The sequence below is a fragment of the Ruditapes philippinarum genome, unplaced genomic scaffold (assembly GCF_026571515.1).
Source record: "Ruditapes philippinarum isolate M1 unplaced genomic scaffold, ASM2657151v2 ctg7119_1_1_1_1, whole genome shotgun sequence".
Lineage (NCBI taxonomy): Eukaryota > Metazoa > Mollusca > Bivalvia > Venerida > Veneridae > Ruditapes > Ruditapes philippinarum.
Window position 1 is genome coordinate 169091 of NW_026863566.1, and position 25303 is coordinate 194393.

Here is a 25303-nt window from a genome sequence, read left to right on the forward strand (position 1 = left end):
CTGAAATTTTGCATCCAAGTTATAAGTTTAGAGAAACATCAAATAAAACATTTATCTCGAAAAAATATTTCCAGTTCCATCATGTCACAAAACCTCAGTGGATTCCCTTTAAAGGCCCATTATGCCCTAATGCCGGAACCCACGGCACACATTCCGTATACTACATTTATTTATCGATACATGTATACGGTAAATATCTTGGGTTACCGAGGATGATTATGCCCAAGAAATACCTCAAAATCTTTTTAGTTTTGGTGTACTTTTATAATTTCCAAAATGTTTCTCATTAGACATTATACCTGAATTCTTTTTCTTATGTTGCGTTTTGGCAATTAGTGATTTAGTATTTTGTATGAAAGTTAAAATACTACTTACAGTTTGCTAACTTTATAATGACAAATTATATCACATTTATCGCCAATTTCTTCTGGTAACAAGCATATAACATACGCTAAAATCATTATTTAAATGTTTAAAAAAACTCATGTTGCCATTTCTAAAGAAGTAAAAAATTATTCATTCTGAGGCACAATGTGCCTTTAACCTGCTATATAAATCATATGACAGTTAAACACTTAATGTTTCAGTATAAGGTTACTTATTACTTAGTCAGGTACTAAAATAAATGAGGCGTTATAAACAAAAACAATACATGTTCTTCTATTATAAAACGTCCCTTTGTTTAGGAAGAAATCTATATGTACAAGTAAAATTTCGCATTTCAATCAACGAAATATTTTTTAAAAAAAATAGGTATTTTGCAACTTAATGTATTTTAAATAAAACTGAAAGTATTTCTTATATTAAAAATTATACTTCATTTTATTAAAGTGCACTGTTATTGTGGCAATAACTTTGGATGTAATTTCTGCATATTTGAAAAGTTAACTTAAATCTGTTCAACAGACGACATCATAATCGTAAAAAAGTGCTGGTGTTATTTTCGTATCTATTTTCCGCTTACTTTCATGACTCATACGGACGATGTACGTCATCGTAGTTTGTCACGTGCTGAACGCCAATCTTTACGTTGGAATCAGACGTCCAGCAGACGACAACAGATTCCAAGATATTCAAACTCTCTCGCGGTAGCTGACACTCGCCAACGCAAGTGTGAAACTTGTGGGCAATGGTTTTCAAACGTCCACGATATGCGTAGACACATATCACTTACACATACAGGTAGATTGTTTATTCGTATGTTTCCTTTTTTTCCTTTTCTGAATTAAAAGTATTTCAGTAATATACTGTACAAAATCGCATTTTTCCACCACCTCCCTCAAACTTCCTGGTAAGGACTATAGGTAAAGTTCTGCATGGGAGATACCTAATATATAATATACCTGAATCTTGTAGTCTACAAGTTCCCATCTGCCCCCCCCCCCCCCCCCAAAAAAATAAATAATTCCAGCAGGCTCATCTACAAAGTAGAAAATGTTTGCCGAGTCAGAACATTATATTTTTTGGTTGCATGCTATTCACGTTCATTTTTCACTCAAAAACAATGAAAAACTGGTCATAGATTTCAGTTACATAATTTAATAGTTTTTAAATCACCCAGTCTGTAGTTTCAATTATGAAAAGGTAATAACTGATATTATTAATAAACTTTATATTTTGATTATGCTTATTGTTATGTAACATATTAATTATATTTGTTTATATTCCTGTATACTAACTATGCTACCCGAAAATTTCATGTTAACATGTATTTTTGTGTCATTTGTAATTTGCTATAAGTATGTATTAAACGTTTGAATGAATTGAATTAATAGACAAAAATAACAGGAAAAATGGAATATATTCAATGTAATGAAGTCATTATTACTACTCTTCACTCATACTATACGATCGAGAAGGTAATTAAGCATATTTCTCGATACGATGTGGCATATCTTATATTCTTATCTTGACGTGTAGACAAACGAATCTTCTTCTTTTGTTGTTTTGATAAATACAAATGTATTACAACACTGAAACGTGCATTCTTCTAACATATCTACATGTAAAATCACTGAAATATTTAAATGTAATATGGAAAGTAAAATTATTGCTACTCTTCCTTAAACATACTCTGATTTTTTTCAGGAAGGAAGCCCGTAGTTTGTGAGATATGTGGGAAGCGTTTTGGAAATACGCAGCAAATGATGGCCCATTACAAAACTCACAGAGAACCGAGGCTTGAAGAATTCTCAATATTGAAAAAACGCAGACAACCGGATGTAGTATCCGAACCTAGTGAAAGTTCGCAGACGACAATCGGTACATACCACCGTGTACCAAAAACTCTAAAAAGCTATATTTCTGGATTTTCCGATGACAGAGTTTCGTTTGGTACTGGACAGAGTTATAAAGTCAGCCGTGAGACAGATTCTGCAACTAAAGATATTAGTGGTAAATATTTAAAATCAGCGAAAAGTAATAAATTACCAAAAATAGAACAAGTCGCGAAAACAGATGTTATTCATAAAGCCACCAGCGATAGAGATTCTGTAACCTTACCGAAAATAAACAAAAAGTCAGGCATTCCTACACCTGACCCCAGTCATATATCTACAGTAGACAATGTAATGGGTTTAACAAAATTAATTGAAACCAGTCAAGAATCTTTAAAATTTTGGGTTTAATAAGCGGAAAACGATCTGATTTTGTGCTTTGGGTGAAACCAAAATTTGCGGGGCTCTAGATTTAGCAACCCCTAAATTTTTTCAGAACGAAGTCCCGGAGTGACGGAAAAGACCGGGAAAACCAAGTTTTCTTTTTGATAAAGGGAAATTCTGGGATTCAGGAAGTCAGTGTGACAGGGAAAGATTTTAACAGGTTTTTAGTTTTTTTGATTTCCCGGGTTTCGGACCCGAATGCACATACTTTTTTTTTAAAATTTCCCGAGGAACGCGAGAACTTCAAACAAATTTTCATTTTCCCAAATAAAATTCCCCCTGGGGTAAAGAAAATAAAATTTAACAACTTTTAAATTTAAACTGGAAAATACCAAAAATTTAAAAAAAAAAAATTATTGCATTGAATTTAAAATAAATAAAAATCATTTTATATCGTCATCAAATGGTTATTTTATTTTCATCTGGAGACAATAAATACATGTTACTAGCACTTAATGTACAAGTAACAAAGCTGTTAAAATTTAAATGAAGAAGAACGTATTTGTGGTCAATTGCGTGTTTGTTAATTTTGGGTTTCTGCTAACTTTTATCAATGTAATAAAATATTTTACAAAAAAAAAAAAAAAAAGAAAAAGAAAACAACACAACAACAAAAAAACAAATAAATAAAAAAATGAAAAAATAAAAAAATAAATAAAATTAAAAAACTATAAAAGAATTGTACTTAAAAACAAATCTATTATGGGCAACCGTTTAGCAATATTTCAAAAGAAGCATGCCTTCGGATATGAGGAAACACAAATTACTAAAATCCGACTTTTTTTAAATAAAAATAAGGTAATAATGCAATTAATATTTTAAGTATTAAAGCTTAAGTACGTGCACGTGTATGTCTGGATTGAATGATTTGATCACCATATGTGTAAACACATATGTGTACAATGTTACTAATGACATATGCGTGCAATATTACTAATGGTGTAACAGCTATTTTAGCATATTTTAACGCATCAAATAATAAATGTTCTAGCTTGCTGTACATAATTCATTTGTACACCTGCATATGAATATAAACTATTTTTAGGAGGTTTTTTTTCTGAAATGGAAGTGTGGCTATTTAAATATAGACTGAATAACTTTTCTGTGTCTTTTCTGTTAACTCAATATCGCCATAATATATATAGGAATCATCGGGCTCGCTACATGAACTTTTTGAACAACTGCACCGTTTTCCAGTCTCTTTTTCACTTCTAGAAAGTATTTTTGATGTGATTGTCGAAACTACGATAGATGAAATTTATTTTAGGGTTCCCCTGTTCAGTTTTTTTTGTTTGGGAGAAAAACTCCATAAATTCCCTTGGGTCAGGCCATCCCGAAAACGACTTTCCGGGAACGGGATTTTTCCTGGGAAAAAGTTGGCAATTTGGGAGGACAAAAATTATAAAAAAGTCATTTTTAAATATTTAAAAGTTTCTGTTGCAGCCTTTTTGGGTCCCGGGTAAAAGTTTTTGGTCATATTTTTAACCCCTTAAAAGCAAGCAGAGCAAGGGGAGGGAAAAAAAGGAAATGTTAGTAAATTTAAAAAGGATTGATCCTTCCAAAAAAACATAGCCCCAAATGGCGCCAAAATGTGACCTCCCCTTTTAATTTTCTCCCCCTGGTTTTACCTACGTAGTAAAATAAAAATGACACAAAAAAACTAATCTAAAATTTTCCCGACCAAATAAGCAAAACGTTACCAGATTTTTAAACCCCCGGGCCCGAAAATCATCATAGAAATTTTTGATATCCCTGTGATTTTTTCTCTTTTGGGGGAAAAAACGTAAACAGCCTGTCAGGGTTTTTTCTGCGGGCTAGGGTACTAAAATCAAAAAAAATTGGGCATTTTTTAAGTATAACAAAAAAAGTAGATCCAAACCATTATTTCCCTGCAAAGTTTCAAAAGAACACACTCTAGCTTTTTCCGAATGGCGACACGAAAACACAAAGGGTCTTTCCGGGATCATTGGCTTAAATTTTTGGGATCCCAAGGGCATGTTAAACTTCCGTAGAAAAATTTAAAGAACTTGCACTCAGGGGTGTGAAGTCAGTCCCCAAAAAAACACTTTCCCGGAAAAATTTTCATACAGCCAATGGGGCCGTGGAAAAGAAATAAAAAAAGAGCCAAAACGTCATTTGAATGCTCCAGCCCTTTTAAGGGAAACGGGGAAATTTTTATACCCCTTTTCCGGAAGTTTCTTAGGGCATGGTTGAATTATTTATAAAATTGGGACATGAAACCCCCAAAGGGTAATCAGGGTGGTGGGAAAGAAGGTTAATGAAAATGCTTTGCCCCCCTTTTTTTGTATTTATAAATTTGGTTTTCGTTGAGAAAGTGAAATTGTCTACTGAAATGGTACTGTTTAAAAAAGTATTTGTTTTCATTTTTGGGATGGCAGATTTTTTCTTCCCCTTTACTTTTACGTTTTTAAATCCCCTTTTTTTGAACATATTTGGGAAAAAAACCCGGGATTAAATAATTTTTCTCACTTTACTTTATTCCCGGGGAAAAAAACGGCCTACGAAAAAGTATAAAATTTTAAAAAAGTTTCCCTTTTTCAACAAAAACTAAATTTCAAGAGTTTATTTAGAATATTAGATCAGGGGAAATCAGCCGAGACAGTTTTTTTAAAGGAAATGTCTTATTGTATTACTACATTACGCCCCTATACTGTGAATATTTATTAAATGTTGTTTCCCACAAAAATAACAGTTTAACATTAATTCATTCCATTATCCTCTGAAAATCCAAAGCACAAACATGAAAGTAGTTCTAAGGGAATTATGAAAATCAGACCGTAAAATATTTGCACAAGGACGTTATTCAGCATGCGGAAGAAAGTGACAAGTTTTATTAATTTTCATTAATATACGAAGATTGATAAAGCTGCACGGCAGTCTGACAGAGTTTTGAAATACCACACATACATGTGATCGGTGATCGGTAGATATTTATGAAATACCTTCAACGTGTAGGACTTTAGGTCATTTCCTCTTAAAATAACAAATAACGCTCACTTAGTTTGAAATAAAAATAAAAAAAAATTGTAGCGTTTTTTATGATTAGATATAAATTAAATGGTTGATGGTTGAAAATTGGTTCAAATTTCAATAACCATATCATTTGAAACGTTTAAAATCTAACCTTCGAGAAGGTATTCGTAGAAAAGTATAAGAAAAAAAGGGGCTAATTTTTAATGCTGAAAAGGGGTAAAAAAAAACACTCGGTATTATTTTTTATGGGTTAAATCAAATATTCTGTGTTTCCCAAAATTATAAATTTGCATTAAGCTAAGTGAAAATATCGAAAACACGAAAAACGACAATTGTGTGTTGTTTTTCGCTTTAAACTTTCCGCTTTTTGTTCCAAAATAGTTTAGTATGGGATCACACAAACAAAGTAGCCATTTTTTCGTGTTCCTGGTGACCTTTTCGTGAACACATGGACAACTGTACATGACTCAAACCAGACGCAGCAACTTATAGATGTCTCTTCAACAGTTGTTAAGATAAAATGGCTGACTGCAAAAAGCCTCTCTCTAGTCTGTAGACATAGATTTTCTAAGTGGAAACCAAAGTTCTACACATGTTTGAATGTAATACATGTAATAAACACAAGTCATTTAATATGATGTTTGTAATAAATATCAAAAATGGAAATGTAGAAAATATAATACGCACCGGTCATTTCAACGGCGTCATGATGTTGTAAATGTCCATGTGTTTTTCGTCTGCTTCTGCATCACAAATATAGGAACTATAAAGATGTCAAACAATTTAACATCTAACTTTCAAAAGGTTTTGTCAGACAATAAAGATTCGGCGTATGAAGACGACCCATGCCAGAAATGTAGGTCTACAAAAACATTCCAAATTTTCTCTTTCTTCGTAATATAAAATAGTCCCGCGCATGAATATTCCTTTTTTGACATCAAAAGATGACTTATCTTTGAAGTAACATTTTTTCTTCTTTTTTATTTGCTTAAAAATACCTGAATCAAATTTTACAAATATCTTATGGACCAATCAAATCATTTCGTAAGATTAATTTCGTTCAGTTTATCTGGGTATAGACCGCATTGCATGATGGGAGGAGTATTATTAAGTGTACATTAAAGGTAATTACTACCCGGTCAACTTAATTGTGCTTAATTAAGATACGGACATTTGAATAATTTCTAAACATTTACATACCCAATGGCAGTAATGTATGTAAACACCTGTGTTTACGTTTTCAGACACTCGTAACTAAAATGTAAAAAGAAAGTTTTAAACGTAATTGAATAAGGTTCGTCATTGTTTTTACGTGGCCATTAACATATCTTGTAATTTAAATTTTAAATTTTTTAAAATAACAAAATTCTTTCATTCACATTATTCAAGACATAGCCCTCGTATTCACAAAAAATCGAAATCACGTGATGCGTGATGTTGCGCGATATATTGAACGTGTTACCTCCCCTTACCATATGTTATTTCGCCAATCGCAACTTTTCGGCCCTTTCCATCAGTCTTCGGATAAAGTTATTCGAATGCTAGCAGGAAAAAAAATCTCACAAGATACTCTGCTTAAACCTGTTCATAAACCTGTATTACAATTGTGCAAAAATTGTCAGCGACAATTTGTCTTAATCATTTCTTTACTTATAGTGCGTCAGTGGCCGAGTGGTTATGGTCTGTAATTTCATACAACTAGCCACTCACCGCTGTAGGCTCGAATCTCGATTCGTTGGGTTTTTTTGTTGTGGGAAATGAAGGAAATTAAATTAAAAGCATATACCAAATATTAAAACATGTTTCAAATGAAAAATACTGCGGTTGTTGATTGGGTGATAGGGGGGGGGGGGGGGGGAAGGCAAGGGTAGTGACCAATCAACGCGTCGAACACGTTGAGGGGTACCTGAAGTTTTTTTTACCAGTAAAGCTGGACAGACGCCATGATGTATGAACGTTTCTGTGTAGTTGCGACTAAAAACCAACAATAAGAAACATAAAATAAAACAAAAAAGTCATATGAAAAAGTCTCAAATAAATATAAATATTATTTGAAGTCTCGTCTTTGTACTAGACAAATACAAATGTACTATTGTATACCTACTGTTAGATGTTATTTTAAAAATTTGTTTCGCTGTAAAATATGAAAAACAAGCTCTTCAAGGAATGGCGGCGTTTAATAAACTCTGTAGACTCTATTATTGTAATTTTCTTTTCTTTGAAAAATATTTTTCTTTAAAAAAATAATTTAGGGATGAATAATACTCACATTTGTGGCATGAGTGTAGGAGAAATTGAGTTTAAGCAGTCAGAACACCTCAATGATTATTCAAAATCAAGTTTTATCCAAGGACCGACCAGTTGCGGTTTGATTAAAAAATACAGCAGGTTCGCGAATTTCGAAAATCTTTTAACAGTAATGTTTTAAATAAGATGCATCCAGTTGAGAAGAGTTGAACAGTATTAAGTAGAAAACTCCTATTATTTCTAACGTGTATCTTTATATGTTAAATTCATACATCTGTTAGACATTTTCAGTGTTTTTTTGTATACAAATAACTTGTTATACACAGACTATTATTTTCAGGAACAGAAAACTCGACTAATTGACTGAAACAACAACAACAACAACAACAACAAAAAATAAAAGGGGAAAAAGCAATAGCACTCAGAAATGCACTTTACGTAGTTGTGCCGTTAAGAGGTCCATGAAGATCTCTATATAACGCTTTTCACCTAATAGTGCTCCGAGGATACGTATTCGAAGTTACTGTTGTTTGAGTCGAATGGAGGTCATGTAAAGTCATTCATATAAAGTTTCATTTTCATACAAAAAACAACTGACGACAAGATACAATAGTAACAAGATTTTCTGTTCTTCTTTTAAAAAATAGTGTACGTCTGTCCGGCCATTTACCGTCTATCTGTCCGTCCAGAAAATACGGTCTCCCCACCAGTAGAGCATTAATCAACAATGACGACGATTCAATCTGGTCACCTCGGCTATTATGCTTCACAGTAGACTCTTATCCGGAATATACGGAAAGAGCCGATAATTTACGATTGGGCGACAATGATGATAATAACATTATGATGATGACGATAACGACGCTGTGGACGTTAACGATATCGATGCTTTTGATTATTTCAAAAGCCTTTTTTATATTTCTCTTTTGTTAGTATAAATAGTGCAAGTTTGAAAGTATCTAAGTCAGTTATTGCTTCCGAAAAGAGGTACCTTTAGAGTGATCTTGGAGTCTTCGTCATAATGAGCTGTCCATAACATACTTTATTGCTGGGATGCCGCCATTGCTTCTATAGACTTTTAACACTTACAATGTTACCATCTTGTAATAATTCATTATCATTTTATGGTATATTCGTGGCAAAATATATACAATCGCAACTCCTCGGCCCTTTACGTCAAACCTCGGATAAGGACTATGAATAATCGGCAAGATGTTCTGAATGAGAACTAAATTGACAAAGGAAGGTAACTAAAGCTTCATCATAAGCTGACAATTAAAAGTTAGACCTTTGGTCTGCCTGTAACATTTATATATTTACATACGCCAAGGCAACTTAATTAATATTACACTGCCGAACTTATTCACTGCAATGTGTTGTTTTAAGTATAAGACAATTATCTGAAATGTTACATTTTAATAAATACATGTACATAATAATATTGTAATTTATTTATCCATCCATATACATTTTATGAAGTACATTGCATGTATTGAGTCCTGAAAATAAGAAAAAGATCTAAAGCTACAACACAAATTACATCAAAATAATTATCAAATAACATCACATGCATATATCAGTATGGGTGATTGTCAACGCCATGTTGATTTACAAATGTAAGTTGGATCGGTAGTGCCATCTGCCTGTTTCCCCGCACGCACGAGAGGATATGTTAGAGTAAAGATCGTCTTTTTTCATCAGACAGACTGATACAGTGTCAGAACGACTACAATGGCAGTAATGGTAATATAGCATTATCAAAATTAATTATTAGATAAATGAGAAAATTATATACGTGACTCTGGTGTATTTTTTTTTGTTTCGTTCCGCAGTGTTTTTTTTTTTAGTTTGTTTTTCGTTTGTTTGTTTGTTGTTCTTTTCTGATAAGTATACTGTATTTATATTTTAGATGAAAAACTAAATCTCCTGGAATCATAATTCCTCACAGTTCCTCTTTCTTTAAAAGGTTGTTTGTTTTACTTGGATTATACATATCGCTCTTCCGGTGTATTCTGGGCCCACGTTTAGATTTTGCCGCCTGGTCTTTGTTGCCGTACCTAGGATCTTTCTTCTTAAGGTCCTCGATAATACCCGGGGCGCTTGCTGCACACCGGAAACCAACGTTATGTGCAGTGTAGGTTGGCTCTTGACCCATTCTGCCATTAAAAAAATAATCCTCAAAGATAACATTTTGCCTTTGCATTCTTTGAAATGTTTGTTAAGTAACAGAATTTTTCTATTACTCCATATAGTATATCAATTTGTAAAATTATAGATAGACAAAATTACTGAATAAGTCGATTCCTTTATACACTTAAACCTGTGTTAAATGTCATCATCAAATGAGTACCAAATAAGAACTGTCAATACGGAATTACGGGCCACTGTTATTGTTATAACCTAAAAGACAGCCATCGTGCAATGTAACTTATGTTTAGATACCGATAGTAAATATTGAAAAAAATTGTTTTCTTTTCATTTTACATACATGGTCAATGACATCAAGAAAATAATTTAGTTTTCCATTTCCCCTCATTATTTTTATTTACCTATTAGAGGTACGGACCACGTAGTTGTACGCGCCATCCCTGGTGTCCATGTACGAGCCTCCTTTGAGAACATACTTAAGATCCTGCAACTTCCGGTCTACCACTCTCTCATAGTAACGGGTGCTTGTCCATTCCCAGGCGTTACCTAACATGTCAAACATGCCTGAAATATTCAAAATTTGTTAAAAACATATTTTTTATGAAATAATTAAATCAGATTATAAGTGAAAAATGTACAGTGCCAAAACAGAATTATGTTGCATGTTGCTTTTGAATTTTCATCATGGTAATTTGTTTTATTATGCATGTTTTGTTGCAACGTCCGTTGTAATTTTGTTGGCATATTCTAGATACAAAGTCTGACATTTGACAGTCCATATTTCTCTGAAAATTACATTATCTTAATATATTAATTGGACTAATTAATTGGACTCACTTTGATTATTCTGCGCCGGAAAAGCGTCAACTGGAGAAAGTGACTTCCAGCCGTCGTGACCTTTGTCCTCGTCTGGAAATTTACCCTGTAATATAATAAAATAACCCAGTAACACGTATAAAATTACTACAATCTACTTATCATGTAATACAATGAAATTAACCCAGTACTCCCATTTTACTATTTTGACGTCATTTGATTGTCAAGTACGTTGGCACTTATGAATCTTGTAACATAATTATTAATTAATATTGGAAGGTTAGCGAGAGATTCCGAAAACTGGAACATAATTTGTAGGTAAAGTGTGAATCACAAATCAATTGAACAAACATAGAATCAGAAAATATTTAAATAGTAAAGTGTCCGTTGTCTAAATCTAATGTTGTCCATATTAAAATGCTGATTTTCTTAGAAGTAAAAGTGGACTTTTTTGCTTGGACTTTAATTATGGCGAAGTAATTTTTGTGGAAACATTGCTAAGACTTAAATGCTTGTTGTTTTTCTACTAAAGTACAATGTATGACATAGACTTTGGAACATGACAAATATAACTACATTGAAAAATATAACGTTTAACTTGAGAGACGCTGTACGTCTAGTAATTCTATCGTCTGGTCCTCAATTCAGGGACCGTAATTTTGAGTTATACAGGGGTCACAAGTTATATTCCTCATATTATACCAGTACTGGTTAGTTGAAGGAGACGGTCTCGAGGGGTGGTCCTGATATTGAAATCAACCCACAGCTTTCTTTACAATCAAATACAATTAAAAATGTTTAAACTAAACTTTAAATAAAAATAGAATAAAACAACATACATGCCAGACGTTCATCCTAAACTTTTTGTACCTGTCACCCCATGGGTACTGCACACCTGTGTATAATGTCAATAGTAAAAGGATCGCATCATCAGTTTATTAGACTTTTTTTTATCTGTTTGAAGTTAGATTCAACAATTGTTGAAATCTTTAAACAGACAGCAAGAAGATGATTCCTCTTAAATTTTGATTGGACAAAAAATAAACATGTACGGACATACCAACTTTTGACATTTATGAGGCAAATCAGCTCATAAACACCACCTGGACCAACGTCCATAAGCAAAATTAGCTCAAAAAACAAAAAAAATAGCTCTTAATTTGAATTTTATGAGTTTTTGTTCTTTATTTTACTACGGAATGAAGCTCATAAATATCAAATGTTTGCTCGATCTTACGTGTAAGTTATAAACAAAATCACATTCTAACACATCTGTTAACCATTTAATATCTTAATATTTGATTCAAAGTATTTACAGCAAAGAGTATAAGCTAAATTATTTAATAAAAACATTGTTTTCAACAAGAACAACATCATCATCAACAACAACAATAACAGCAGCAGCAGCAACAGCAGCAACAAAAATAACATAGAAACAACAACAAAGACTAATAAAAAAGAAGAAGTTGCTATGGTTACCTCTAAGTCCACCTCTAGCAGCAAATTCCCACTCCTCTTCCGTTGGCAGACGTTTCCCCACCCACATACAATAAGCTTTAGCATCTCTGTAACTCACGTGCACAACCGGGTAGTCAAGACGATCACGTACATGTGACCCCGGACCCTCCGGCTATTGAAATATTAAACATACATGAAAAAAAAATAATGAGATAAAACCAGAAGGACCAGAGCCGTTCGCTTTCAGCTTACAATAATGTTAGACCTTAAAGGCAAATTTGTCTCAGAAACAGGAAAAATGTTTATTTGCCATACAGGGAGTAAAACGTAAGCAAAGCATTATTTCTACTTCCTTACAAAAACCATAAAGTTTTAATTGCCAAAAAGCATCAGAAGCTAAAATGCTCCAGGTATGTTACCAATTAGTAACCTTTTGAAAACTATATTAGGACACCAAAATATAAAAATTAAATTTGAGAAATAAAACTAAAATCGTTTTTGGAGAATCGAGGAACTGGGTATATCTATTCTTTTTTGACTGAATAGCGGCATTCTCTTAGAAATGTTTTTAATGGAGATAAAACATCTAAGGTTAAGATATAATTAAATTTTCTTCAATAATTTACAGTCAAACATGTGTTCAAGACCACCAGCAATTAAATATCGCCCTATAAATAAAGGCCTTTCCTCGACAACCCTTCAATGATTATAGAGAACAAAGTAACCTCCAGATAAAAAACACTTGTCTATTAAGGACATGTTAGGTTTCATCCTTCGGTGACATTTGGTCTACATGTTTTACTGTATGTGTAGAAATGAATAGAAATTAATTGTATACAATGAATATACCAGTAAACATAAAAAATATCTTACCCTATCCCATTGCGCACCTTTCACTGCTAGCCACCATGGGTCAGCTGATTCGGCACTCCACGTGGTTTTCACGTGATCACTTACAAGGTTTGCCAATACAAAACTATAACCTTTCTTCTCAGCTGTTGTTATATATTTCTTCTTTTGTATTTTAAACTTCCTGTTTTCCAAATGGTTAAATATTGTTACTAGTAATACATTTTGATAACTTAGTCATGTCACAGAACAATACCGCAATGTCTTTGTACATGATTGGCATAGTCTGCATATATTTAAATTAGTAATAGGCCTAGTCTGCAAATTTAAAGTAGAAAAAGGCCTAATCTGCTAATTAAAACTAGTAATTTGCCTAGTCTGCATAGTTAAAGTAGAAATAGGCACAGTCTGCACGTTTAAAGTAGTAATAGGCTCAAAGCAGAGATCTAGTCATAATACAAGTGTTTTACAAGAAATGAACCAAGTGCCTTAATAAGCTAATATTGAGACATTATATAAAAATGAAACTTGAGAAGTATTGACAAAGTTATTGCTTAAGAAAGACAAATAACAATTAATTAGAACCTAGAGTTATCGCTCTTGAATAAATACAATCTTAATTGACATTATTTACAGTTAAGAATATCGTACGTGACGCTTAATTGTATCTCTGATTAGAACATAAATTTGTATTTGTGACATGTAGTTTTTATACATTTACACTTTTGATTTCTTCAATAGTTCAACAGTATTACAAGGGTTAAATACCTGATATGCTAAATAGAAGTTAACAAAAGTTACTCCCCCTGATATGTTTCATAAATTCTTAAGACTTGTCCACCCCCCCAAAATTCTTTATAGAAGTTAACAAAAGTTTAACCTCCTGATCTGCATTAAGCATAAATAGATTCCCTTTTCAGGCTCTTCATTTTAATAAATACCACAAAAGAAGACATGTATATGATTGGAAATAGGAATTAATTAAAATAAGTATCAATAAATATATTTTTTTACCAAAACTGTGCCATAGTGACGGGATAAATGTCCATGTAGAATGGTCTCACTTCTGTTCCCCTTACAGGGTATTCTCCAGTGTACGATTTCGGATCATTTATTCCTGTAACAAGATTTTTTGTTTTCATCCATGAAAATTGTACTTTAAAAAACACGTATGTCAAACAGTTGAAACAACTGCCGCTTCTTTGGTTTAAACAAGTTTATAATACGCAGACGACATTTAAGCTCGTTGAAGAGTGAGTGTAAACTATCCACGCGAAATATCTTAAATAGACTTGTACATCGTTCAATCTGGATAAAACCATTTATCATTTTAGGGGAATTTTCAAAATATGTATTGACAGGAGTTCCAACCGTGCAACCAATATTCAGACGACACAGGTCGAATGGGTAAAATTCTTTTCCGTCAACAGAGTAAATGTTAAACACCCTTTATTGAATATATAACCGAAAATGTAACAAAACGAATGTTCAATACGAAAAATAGGGAATATGACCACTTCCGGTTAAATATGACTCGTTACGTTATATATACATGTATTTAGATCAGCTGGATTATTATGAATCATTCTTAAGTTCGTTCGAATAATGATGCAGTACTTCTGACGTGGCGTGTCCCTAGAATAGCTCAAACTTTCCTCTCCTCTTTTAAGTATGACGTCCTTACTTATTAATTAGTGACATTTCTAAAACCTATAGAATTTTAATTATTTGAAAGACATTTTTGTCTAGATTTCTGCTATATGTTATACTTTATACCTTGTGACTATACATGCTATTTTAAATCTTACCTATAGAAAATTTACCCCCTAATTGCTGGCGCATTGCATCCTTGAAATCATAGTGTCCTTTTAACACTGGAATCGAAAGTTAACAAGTGTGTAAATTTTGTTGTGTAATCAGCCATATAAATAATCATGAAATCCTCACTTGATTCCAAAGCAAAAAAGTTTTCATTGAAGATATGTTCATTTTATTTAGTTTGAAGTTTTTTTTAACATTCTATATAAATCTACAATTTGTTCTGTCGCATATTTGGCAGCTAAAATTCATTTAATATCCCCGCATACATAAAAAATATGGAAGAAAAAGAATACTACTGCTTTATAATTATTTTTTCTTTATTAAATGAGATGTAATATATAGAGCTTTTTCATTTTTTCATACTTTTATGATAGCTATAAGTAAATTTTGTAAGTTATAAATCTATTTTGTAAACGTAACAGACAAATGAGAACATCAACGTTTCTCTTAGAATACTTACATTCGTCCACTTGAAAATTTCTAAAACAAAACGATAATTTCAACACTGAGATATAGACAAAAATTCGGAAAGTCCACATCATGCATCTAGCTGCCATTTTGATTAAACAGGACATCGATTTGCGCATGCTCAGTTGGAGCGGAAGTAACATCTGCGTCCATACTATTATGGCGACCAATAATTATCGAATAAAACACGGAGATAATCTGTGTAAATGTTGGGTCGGGTTTACGTGTAGCATCTGTTAGGGAGAATATATATTATTGACTCATAGTTACATGATCTTTTAAGATTGCTCATACATGAAAAAATTATCGGTACATGGACGTTATTGAACGTAGGTCGTTTAAATTTATGTAATTTAAGACACTAGGATGCGCACAAAAAACTAGCAAATATGTCTTTATACTTTTTGCGTTAATTTTAATTGAGAAAAAATTTCGGTAAATAAACCAAACAATAAGCCAACTGATATGATGATACATGTGTCCCTGGAAACTACTACGCGAAATGGCAATAAAAACTTCGAAATAGGGGAGATAATCGATCGTCAAGTTATTGAAATGTTGTTTGCCGGGGAAACAAAAATTGGTCTTTTTTCTTCACTTTTCAAATATTTTGTCAGCCAAAGCTACATGGACTACTTATTACTATTCCTATTGCAAAGATTTGAATTCCTACTCGATGCATTAGCCGGCGTAAGTCATGTTTTTGTTAAATCTATAGATACATGTATATGGATACTGGTGATAAATGTGTTACAAACAAGAAATGATGTCAACTCGCAAACTGTTTAACATGTTTTATTTACTAATTTATACATGTCAGTCTGTAACTATATTTGTTACATAAAATTATATTACAATGCAAAAATGACACACACGCGCGCGCGCGCACGCACGCACGCACGCACACACACACGCACACACACACATATTTCTCTAAAATTATGTACATACAATTTATTTATGGGAATACAGACCTCGCCCAATTCCCCATCTCCCCACATTCCCCTCCAAAGCAAACAACAGCTTTGCATAATTATTAAATATAATTATTTTACAGATCCCTGAATCGTAAACATAGGACTGAATACTACAAAGGGGAGCAACTGTGTAAAAAACGTATGACCATCTAAAAAATTAATGCATTTATAATTGCATAGTATTTATTTAAGATATGTATTATACATGTACGTAAAACATATTGGATTTTGAGTATTCTCTTATCATAATTATAAATAAAAAAGAACAGTCAATTTTCATGACATTTACTACGTAAATAATGAAGCAAAAACATCATACCATGGCCATGTCCAATACTGTCGTGATTTTATTATGATAATAATAATTTCAATATGAACATTGGCTCGGTTCGTTATCTTATTGTATCATCATGGGTTTATCAGCCTAATTTGATTATGATCTAATTGAAAAAAATCTGACTTCATATAAAACTGAATTTTACTTTTTTAACCGTCAGAACTTTTTACAAGGCAGAATCACGAAAAAAGATATCCAAAATATGAAAAATAGACATAAAATGCATCAGAGCGCATGCGAATTTAGATGCAATAAAATGACGTAATATCTAGAAAGAAACGTAATGGACGTCAGTCAATGTATTCATATAAAATTATTCATTTTAAACTGAAGAAATACATATCTCCAATCGTTTTATCGTATTCAACATCTGAGTATGATGCACTAATTTAATGAGGTAGAATTTATTAACTTAACAAGTTGCTGCAATTCATCAAAAAAATTGAAGAAAAAAAAAAAATGATCAGAACTTAATTTCAACCATTAAGCAATACATGTTATAGCATTGTGCGACCTATGATTCAATCATAGACATTTGAATGTCAGACACCAGGTACTTTAAAAAAATAGGTGGAAATTGATACAAACCAAGTTAAAATTGAAGCAGATGTCCCACCAGTATTTAAACGTTAAAACCTACTGTGAATACACAAAGGCTGCATGAGCAAGGTGGTGGTCACAGTCTAAATGCCCGAGTGTCTGTGGATTCAATACTTAAATAGAAAATGAAAAGGGCCAGCTAACACATGACGTCATTATGGGGTCATCTCATTAATTCACACATCATCACCAATCCAATTATACAAATATTTTTAAACATCATTAAAAAGGGTTATACTAAATCTAGCTACTACAGTACATACATGTATATGAACACAATGTACATGTTGGATAAACATATCACACGAGGTTATCTTATTAATTCACATGACGTCATCGTCAATTTAATTATACAAATATTTTTAAACAACATTTAAAAGGGTTATAATAAGTCTAGTTACTACAGTATATATCATGTATGAACACAATTTACATGTTTGATAAACATAATTCATTTATCTGATATGTAATGTATACTTGCATACATATTTAACTAATATAGTTAATTAACCAATCGTGGGTATCCAAATCAGCATGACACAAAATTAGGTCAACATGTATATATAAAGAACACTAATACTGTAAAATGATACATTCCACTGAGATTATACAAAAATATATCAACTGATAATTAGCTCTATTTTTGTTTGATAAAATATGTTCATTTGCATAGACAAATATAAGATCGATATTTGTATGTATAGGATATACTATTATAAAAAAAATATAGAGGTCTAAATGAACACGAATACGTGCGAGTAAAAGAATTTCTCATACTTATAAATGAATAAATGAAGTATTGAAAAATATTGATGAAATAAAATGCGTAGTTTCATTTTCCGTATTTTCATTGTAAAAAATATATCTTTAACTGCAGTGAAACATATTTTCCGTAATTTTACTGGTGTCTTGCCGGACTTTTTAAATTCTTTTAAATTCTGCCAGTTCACAAAATTTTAAGGTTCTTTCAAATTGTATGTTATAAACAGAAAATTCAAGTTTTTTCTATAAATACAGGATTTATTTTCATCTCGTAGGAAAATTATCATATTTCACTCGTGGCTACTGCCAGTCATGAAAAATAAGTCCTGTATTTATAGAAAAACTTGAATGTCCTCTATATATTCAGTTACGACGCCATTATGCGACGCCATTATTTGGACAGACGACATTTCCGTCTTCATCTTCAACTTGAATAGACACCAAAGGACAGCTTTCTCGCTTATTGTCATTAGCGTCCCTGTCTGTATTCTCTTGTGGAAACATTTCCGGTTCTTTTTTCGAAAAAAAGTCTTTGTCTTGATTCGCAGAATTTTTGCGCGAGGAACTTTCGCTGTCTTCACCGCCATTTTTTGATTCCGACTGTTCTTTCTCGGCTTGGAGGGCAAATTGTACGTGTTTGTAATAAAGCATGAAATTGTTGACAAGTGCGGGGACCGAAAATCCAATCATAAGTAGACCGGACATAGCACATATAGACCCGACTAATTTTCCTAGAGTTGATTTTGGATACATGTCACCGTAACCAACGGTTGTCATGGTGATCAAAGCCCACCAAAACGCCTCGGGAATGCTTTCAAAGTCTGCGCGTTCTTCGACAAAATAAATGAGTGATGAGAACAAAAGTATGCCAACCAACATGAAACACGTGAGAAGTACGAGCTCGCCAATGCTGGCTTTCAACGTGTACACGAGGATCCAGAGTCCAGGCACGTGTTTGATCAGACGAAATATCCTCAAAACACGTACGATCCGGAAGATAGTAATGAAACCAACTACACTGGAGCTGCTACTAATGTCTGGATTAGCCGCATACACAATCATTTCAATGTAATCTGGAAGAATCGCTATCAAATCAATTACGCCCATCAGTGACGTCATAAACTGCAGCTTCTTCGGTGCAAAGACAAATCTAAGTATATACTCAATGGTAAAATATACAAGGCATATTATATCAATGATATAAAGCGCGGGATGTGTATTTTTAGATGATCTTCCGGAAGCGGAATCAGTACTTCCGGTTGTGATGTTTGGGGTAGTTTCGTTGTTGGTGATATTGGCGATGACACCGGTAGACTGGGCGATTTCGATATTCTGGAAACTCGGCGTCGTTCCGGCCACGAATGAGAAGATGGACAAGATGACGAATAATAAAGATACAAAGCCAAACAGTTTAGCTTGAAGCGAAATATCAGGGTTGTTCAAGAAGTTCCATATTCTTGGTTGATTTAAGTTCCACCATGTTTTTTCCTTGTGCTTGTCAACTTCGAGGGTAAGTAATGACCCTTTCCTGTCGTGCTCAAGCTAAAAAATAACAATTCAAGACACGTTAGATCTACTTAAATTTAAATTTATATTTCAAACATCGCAATCAAATGATAATAAATGTTATAATGACTTAGTAATGTGTGCATTTTGAAGAAAGATTTATGTCATTGTAGGTACCGTATGCGATAAATGTCAAGGGAGACAACTATAAGATTACGAATAATTCATGGTACGTTGTGCTTTGATATTTTGTCGTTTGAAAAATTTCTTATAATTGGTACAACACATATACAACTATTAATAAACGAATCAAAACATATTTTATTGACACTGAAAATGATTAGAACCGGAGTCTTTCATTACGCAATATCAAGCTCAATATTAGGACAATAACTTTTTATGCATTTAGACCAGCATAAGTGGTATTTAATAAAAGCGAACATCTAAAATATCAACGTTTTTATTTTTATTTTTAGATTTCTGATTATAATATTGTTCTGACCTGATTTAGGGCCTCAAGTGTGGAATTCCAGTCGTTATAATTGGTCCAGCAGCACTTTTCAATTTTATTAGGTTTCACACCCCAAAATTCTAGTTCATTCTTTGCGGCCGGACCACAGATGTAAGACGGTATATGGAGTTCCCCTGTTCGAAGATAGTTCAGTGTAGCCTGAAAAAACAATCCGTATAGAAATGAAATGAGATTTGATTTTAAGATACGGTCTGGTGACTGTTTGTGCTTTAACGTGTCAGAAAAATTAAACACTGTTATGTATCAAAAGTAGAAGATTAATTATGATAAGAAAAGAATAAGGTTAGAAGTAGAATTGGTAGTGGTGGTGGTAATGATGTTGGTAATACTGGTGTTAGTGGTGGTGGCGCTAGTGGTAGCTGTAATAGTAGTAGTAGTGGCGGTGGTGGTGGCAATGGCAGTGGCAGTAGCAAGTAGTCGTAGCCAAATAGAAGAAGCAGTAGTATTAGAAGTAGTAGAAAAAGAAGATGAAGAAGAAGAAAGCATGAAAGCAAAGATATATTGTAACAGATTTATCATTGTGAAAGTAAATAACGCAATCCATTTGAAAGCATTTTATACATTAAATATTCGACGTTTATTTGTCAAGCCAGTGGAGATAAGTCAAAATATTTTTGTAACTAAATTTACACGAACCAACATGAATGTGCACAAAGTGGCTATTTTTTTTCTCTCTCTCTCTCTCTTAAATGACTAGTTGCTATGTTAACTATAAGAGAGCAGACGAGTTTTCCACACATTTAACAATAATGATGATAATGTATTTAAGAAAATTCAATTTCGAGTTACAATGGAAATAAGAAATTATTTCGTAGCAAAACCATTAAAAGTGCCATAAAAATAACCGAAAAAATATCTTTAAGCAAACCAAGACAAAACTGTTAATTTTGACCTTATTGAGAGAAAGGTTAGGCTAATTTAGGCGCCGCTTGCCCTGTCCTTCAACTATGAGTGTGAACTTAAAACTTATGTCCCGCATCCCATAAACTACATGTAGTTTAGATAGTCAAAGATAAACTTTACTTATTTAGATGGGATGTCAGACAAACCGTAAGAGATTGCCCTCGGGACTTCTTTATCACATTTTGGTGTTTTTATATGTTTTAATGCGTATTTTGTTATCATTTACGCTACCCTCTTAAATAGAGCATGCCTATAAAATTTTATTGTGTTTATATCTAAACAAACAAACATTACAAAACTTGATTCAAAGTTTGTTTAATGATGGCATAAAATTTTGAAAAGGCCGAGGCGGCAATATTTTACTAGAATAACAAACGTTTTTTGTAACGTTTTCTTTCAAATGTTTCCATAGCACATTGCTAATGGCCTATCAGTCTAATGTTTTGATATCACGTGTATGATAGGGTAGAAAGATTAAAATGCTATTTAAATTTGGCAATAAAGTATCAATCATAACTCTAATTAAAATGATAGAATAAAAACATACTCGGAAAACATCAGGGTCCCTGTCAAAAAAGTAATCCTTCTTTTCCGGTCGGTAATGCTCCTCGAGGAATTTCCAGTTGGCTAATGGGCTGTTCGGTAAACGGAACAGCGTTGATCTGCAAGTATAAAATATCCGTGAACGTTACCATGGTAACATGAAAAGGAATCTATTAGTTCTTGACGAATATATATTATCATTTATCTCATTTAGATAAGAAAATTTAATTTTTACTACCATGCAGCAATGCAAACTAATTGTCAATTTTAAAAAGTACACCTAAAATACAAAGTTTTTGAAGAATAAAAATAAAAGCATTTCTGGTGCATAATGAGCCTTAACTCTGAAAGATAAATCTGAGTGAGTTTTCTTGGTTGAAACAAAGAATGTAGAAAAATATTAAAATTATTAGTTCAAAAGTTTACAATTGAACTCAAAGGCAATCTTGTTTTATTTTAGATCATAAAGTGCAATGGATTTTGCTTAAAACATATTTATATTACCTTGGATGTAATAAAGGTTTGGAGCTACATGTAATTAGAACCTTTCTCGTGTCTAATAACACCATAGAACTACTTAGTAACGTTGGCACATAGGGAAAAGGTGTCGAGACCCTAGCCAGACTCTGACCCACGATCCCCGAGTTGAAAAAAAAGATACCTCAACGTTTATTCACCACTGACTATAGTAAAAGTACTATGCTAGGTTGTGAACATGTCAATGCATTAGAATCGTGGCGGTGTGGCCGAGTTGTGACCGCAACGGACTAGTTTTCTAAGGACTGCTGACAGCGTGGGTTCAAACCCAGTCAGTGGCAAGCCGTTGTTTCCTTGAGCAAAAACTTTACCCTCATTGCTTAGTACAGGTTGGTTCCAGGAACGGATTCGAGAGTGTTCAATAAGCTCATAGCTTCCAACACAATCGAACTAAAATAAATTTTTATTTACTAATTCATTAGAACAGAACATGTAATACTTACTTTTTCTTTTATTTTAACATAGGGATATGAAATGTTCGTTGGAATTGTAGCATACAAGTTTTGATTTATATTTATAACAGCTGTGTCATGGTTCAGAGACGCTTGGATTTATAAGAAAATCGTTGACGCGATGGAGAAATATGACGTGGTCAATAACGTCACTTACATTAACGTATACTTACTTATACGTTTCAAACGGCACTCCACCGATATTGAACGTGAGCGTTTCTTTTGACGTTGCTACATTCACCATAACCCGACCTTTGGAGTCGACCTTTGCCCCTGGAATCATTGCAGACACCATTCCCGTCAGTCCGCCTTTTGCCTTCCCGCGCTTTTTATTCCGAAAGAAGGCGCCACTTCCATCGCCTCCTGAAATTAAACAATGGCTGCCATTAGCTCTTATGAAGTAAGGGCCATGGCAAAACGGATTGTGTTGTAATTATCTTCCTATAGCGATCCGTTTTTGAGATAGCTTTGAGAATACACGTCTTTTTCCCGCCAAAAAGCTTTTTTTTAAAAAATCTTTCTGATGTGAATTTGAGCTTATTTACTTTTCTTTTGCATTGACGATCCCTTTTTTCCGTAGACACAGCTTTTAAAGTCAGGTAAAATGCACAAATTACTAATTACAATGTATACATAAAAAATTATAAATAAGTTTTGCATAATATAAAATTTTACTATGTTGCATATTTGTACATGTAAGATAATAATAAACATGAACATTTAATCAAACAATTGGTCTGATTCTATTTATAAAGTAACTATAATTCACTTTGGCTTATTATATACTCCACGTGACAAGTGGGATAGCCCCAGTAGCTTAGAGTGCCATTCCGATCTTTGACAAGTCTATGATATCTTATGAATAATTGAGAACGAATAATTTACGGAAGCGTGTTCGTGACATGATTTTATTTTATAAATATTTTCTTTTCTTCACGAGAAAAAAACATTTTATGTGGAAATATGCAAGAGACATTACAAGGTTCATGATATTTAATTTGAATATTTTTTTATTAGACATTATTTATTTAGACTCGACTATGACTGATTAGAACAAGTATCTTGTCCGATTACTGGACCTAACGAGTACCGGTGTCATATAGTCGTGATCCATAGGGGTTCGATCCATGAATGGAGTGGCAGACACCACAAGGCTTCGGTACCGCTACCCTTATATGTCACTTGAAGTATCTTAAAACTGCCTTATATTAAAGAGACTCCACTGAGGTCTTTTTGATATGACGGAACATGAAATAATTTTTCGATATTAATGTTCTATTTGATGTAGGTCTAGACAAATAATAAGTGTGCAAAGTTTCAGATCATTCAGTTGCTCTGTGTGTGTTTTATTTTTCAGAATTTTTATTGTAATTGTGACAAAAGACCCAAAATTGAAAAAACGTTGCAACGCTTTTCACTCAAATCGGGCTAATAATAGCACAAAAATACGATTTTCAATTTAGCTTTGATTATATATTTTAATTATTTATTTAATTATTAATTTTGCATATCTTTCTGTTTTAAATGTCTAGTCGATCATATGTATTAAAAACTTAAAATTTTATTGGTTTATACTTTTTTGACCTCGGTGGAGTTCCTTTAACTAATCTGTTTAATGGGGCGTGTAAGACATGTCAGATGTTTGTTAAACAACAAAAAGTTACAACAGAAATTTTAAAATCGTAAAAATGAAGATGTTTTATCATTATTTATGATAGTAAAGTTTTCAGTGCGTGAAATGTCGAATAGAAAACTATAGATCAAAGCAAATGTTACAAAATTTATAAATTTAAAAGCGAAAAATAGTTTACAAAATTTTAAATAGGTAACTTATATTTGTACTAAAGTCATGTCTAAAACATGTTCCGCGTAATGATTTAGGTCGCGAAGAAAATGAAATACAACACAAATAAATATTTTTTTTCAAAGAATGGGTAAAATCCACATCCCCTTCCAGGAAAGTACAATAAACAATCCTGAAGAAAATACCAGTTTGCTATTTACCGATTAGAACAATCTATACAACCGGATGTGGTTATGATGGAAAAAAAGCAGACAACGAAATGAACCATTTTTAATTTGAGAGGAATAGGTCTACACTGGGCACAGTTTCCATAAATATTTCAATTATTTAAAAAAATCAGTCATTTGTTGCAAATAACATGCTATTCTTACATTGTTAATACTTTTACTTGAACATTTTCTCAAGGTCGATTTTCTTGAAATATCTTTGCTTATATGGAGGTATGCAGCCATGTAATGGCCATGAAAACGATTATGCGTACGCTTATAATAATTTGTAGATTTTATTGATACAATACAAAACAAAAAGTTATATTAAAAAAAAGTTTGAATATTAAAAAAATTACTGAATATGCCTATATTTATCTTATAATCATGCCACTGCTCCTAGTACATTGTGAGTCAATGTCTTATAGATATACAAATATATATTTCAAAAGAAATTAAACGATAGGTGGAAAACAGTAAACCTAATTACCAAACTTTCTCTCCGATTTTCTACCTTCATTGTGGATTCTGGTAGCAAGCATCTCGCTTTAAAATTTATATATGGCGTCCGATATATCAATTCCAATAACAACAAAACTATAATTCCTTATTTAACTAAATTTCAAATATATATATTGATAACTTGAAACTACGATACAGCGTCCGATGCGATTTTTTTTAAC

The 25303-nt window shown here is 32.7% G+C and overlaps 3 protein-coding genes across 3 annotated transcripts; 1 reads left to right on the forward strand and 2 right to left on the reverse strand.

Moving 5' to 3' along the window:
- Window positions 1–928: 928 nt before the first annotated feature.
- Window positions 929–2627, forward strand: LOC132722519 (zinc finger protein 691-like). The gene is made up of 2 exons (XM_060707027.1): window positions 929–1182; window positions 2089–2627. The coding sequence occupies exons 1-2, from the start codon at window positions 969–971 to the stop codon at window positions 2625–2627; spliced, it is 753 nt and encodes a 250-aa protein (XP_060563010.1). The 5' UTR covers window positions 929–968.
- A 6728-nt stretch (window positions 2628–9355) lies between these two features.
- Window positions 9356–15598, reverse strand: LOC132722509 (inactive C-alpha-formylglycine-generating enzyme 2-like). The gene is made up of 9 exons (XM_060707017.1): window positions 15454–15598; window positions 14981–15046; window positions 14187–14289; window positions 13197–13356; window positions 12345–12495; window positions 11705–11760; window positions 10887–10971; window positions 10451–10613; window positions 9356–10057 (listed from the first exon to the last, which is right to left on the reverse strand). The coding sequence occupies exons 1-9, from the start codon at window positions 15578–15580 to the stop codon at window positions 9844–9846; spliced, it is 1125 nt and encodes a 374-aa protein (XP_060563000.1). The 5' UTR covers window positions 15581–15598; the 3' UTR covers window positions 9356–9843.
- A 2499-nt stretch (window positions 15599–18097) lies between these two features.
- On the reverse strand, window positions 18098–22973 carry LOC132722510 (potassium voltage-gated channel subfamily C member 3-like). The gene is made up of 4 exons (XM_060707018.1): window positions 22784–22973; window positions 21626–21740; window positions 20146–20313; window positions 18098–19679 (listed from the first exon to the last, which is right to left on the reverse strand). Exons 1-4 carry the CDS (start codon window positions 22903–22905, stop codon window positions 18516–18518), a joined length of 1569 nt encoding a protein of 522 aa, XP_060563001.1. The 5' UTR covers window positions 22906–22973; the 3' UTR covers window positions 18098–18515.
- Window positions 22974–25303: the final 2330 nt, after the last annotated feature.

Coding starts and splice junctions, on each gene's coding strand:
- LOC132722519 (XM_060707027.1), top strand. CDS start 969: ATGACTCATACGGACGATGTACGTCATCGTAGTTTGTCACGTGCTGAA. Junction 1,183..2,088: donor CATATCACTTACACATACAG/GTAGATTGTTTA, acceptor GATTTTTTTCAG/GAAGGAAGCCCGTAGTTTGT.
- LOC132722509 (XM_060707017.1), bottom strand. CDS start 15,580: ATGCGCAAATCGATGTCCTGTTTAATCAAAATGGCAGCTAGATGCATG. Junction 13,357..14,186: donor GTCACTATGGCACAGTTTTG/GTAAAAAAATAT, acceptor TTTGGAAAACAG/GAAGTTTAAAATACAAAAGA. Junction 10,614..10,886: donor TCCGGCGCAGAATAATCAAA/GTGAGTCCAATT, acceptor TGAATATTTCAG/GCATGTTTGACATGTTAGGT.
- LOC132722510 (XM_060707018.1), bottom strand. CDS start 22,905: ATGGTGTCTGCAATGATTCCAGGGGCAAAGGTCGACTCCAAAGGTCGG. Junction 21,741..22,783: donor GTGCCGTTTGAAACGTATAA/GTAAGTATACGT, acceptor TTATACTTGCAG/ATCAACGCTGTTCCGTTTAC. Junction 19,680..20,145: donor CACTTGAGGCCCTAAATCAG/GTCAGAACAATA, acceptor GTTATTTTTTAG/CTTGAGCACGACAGGAAAGG.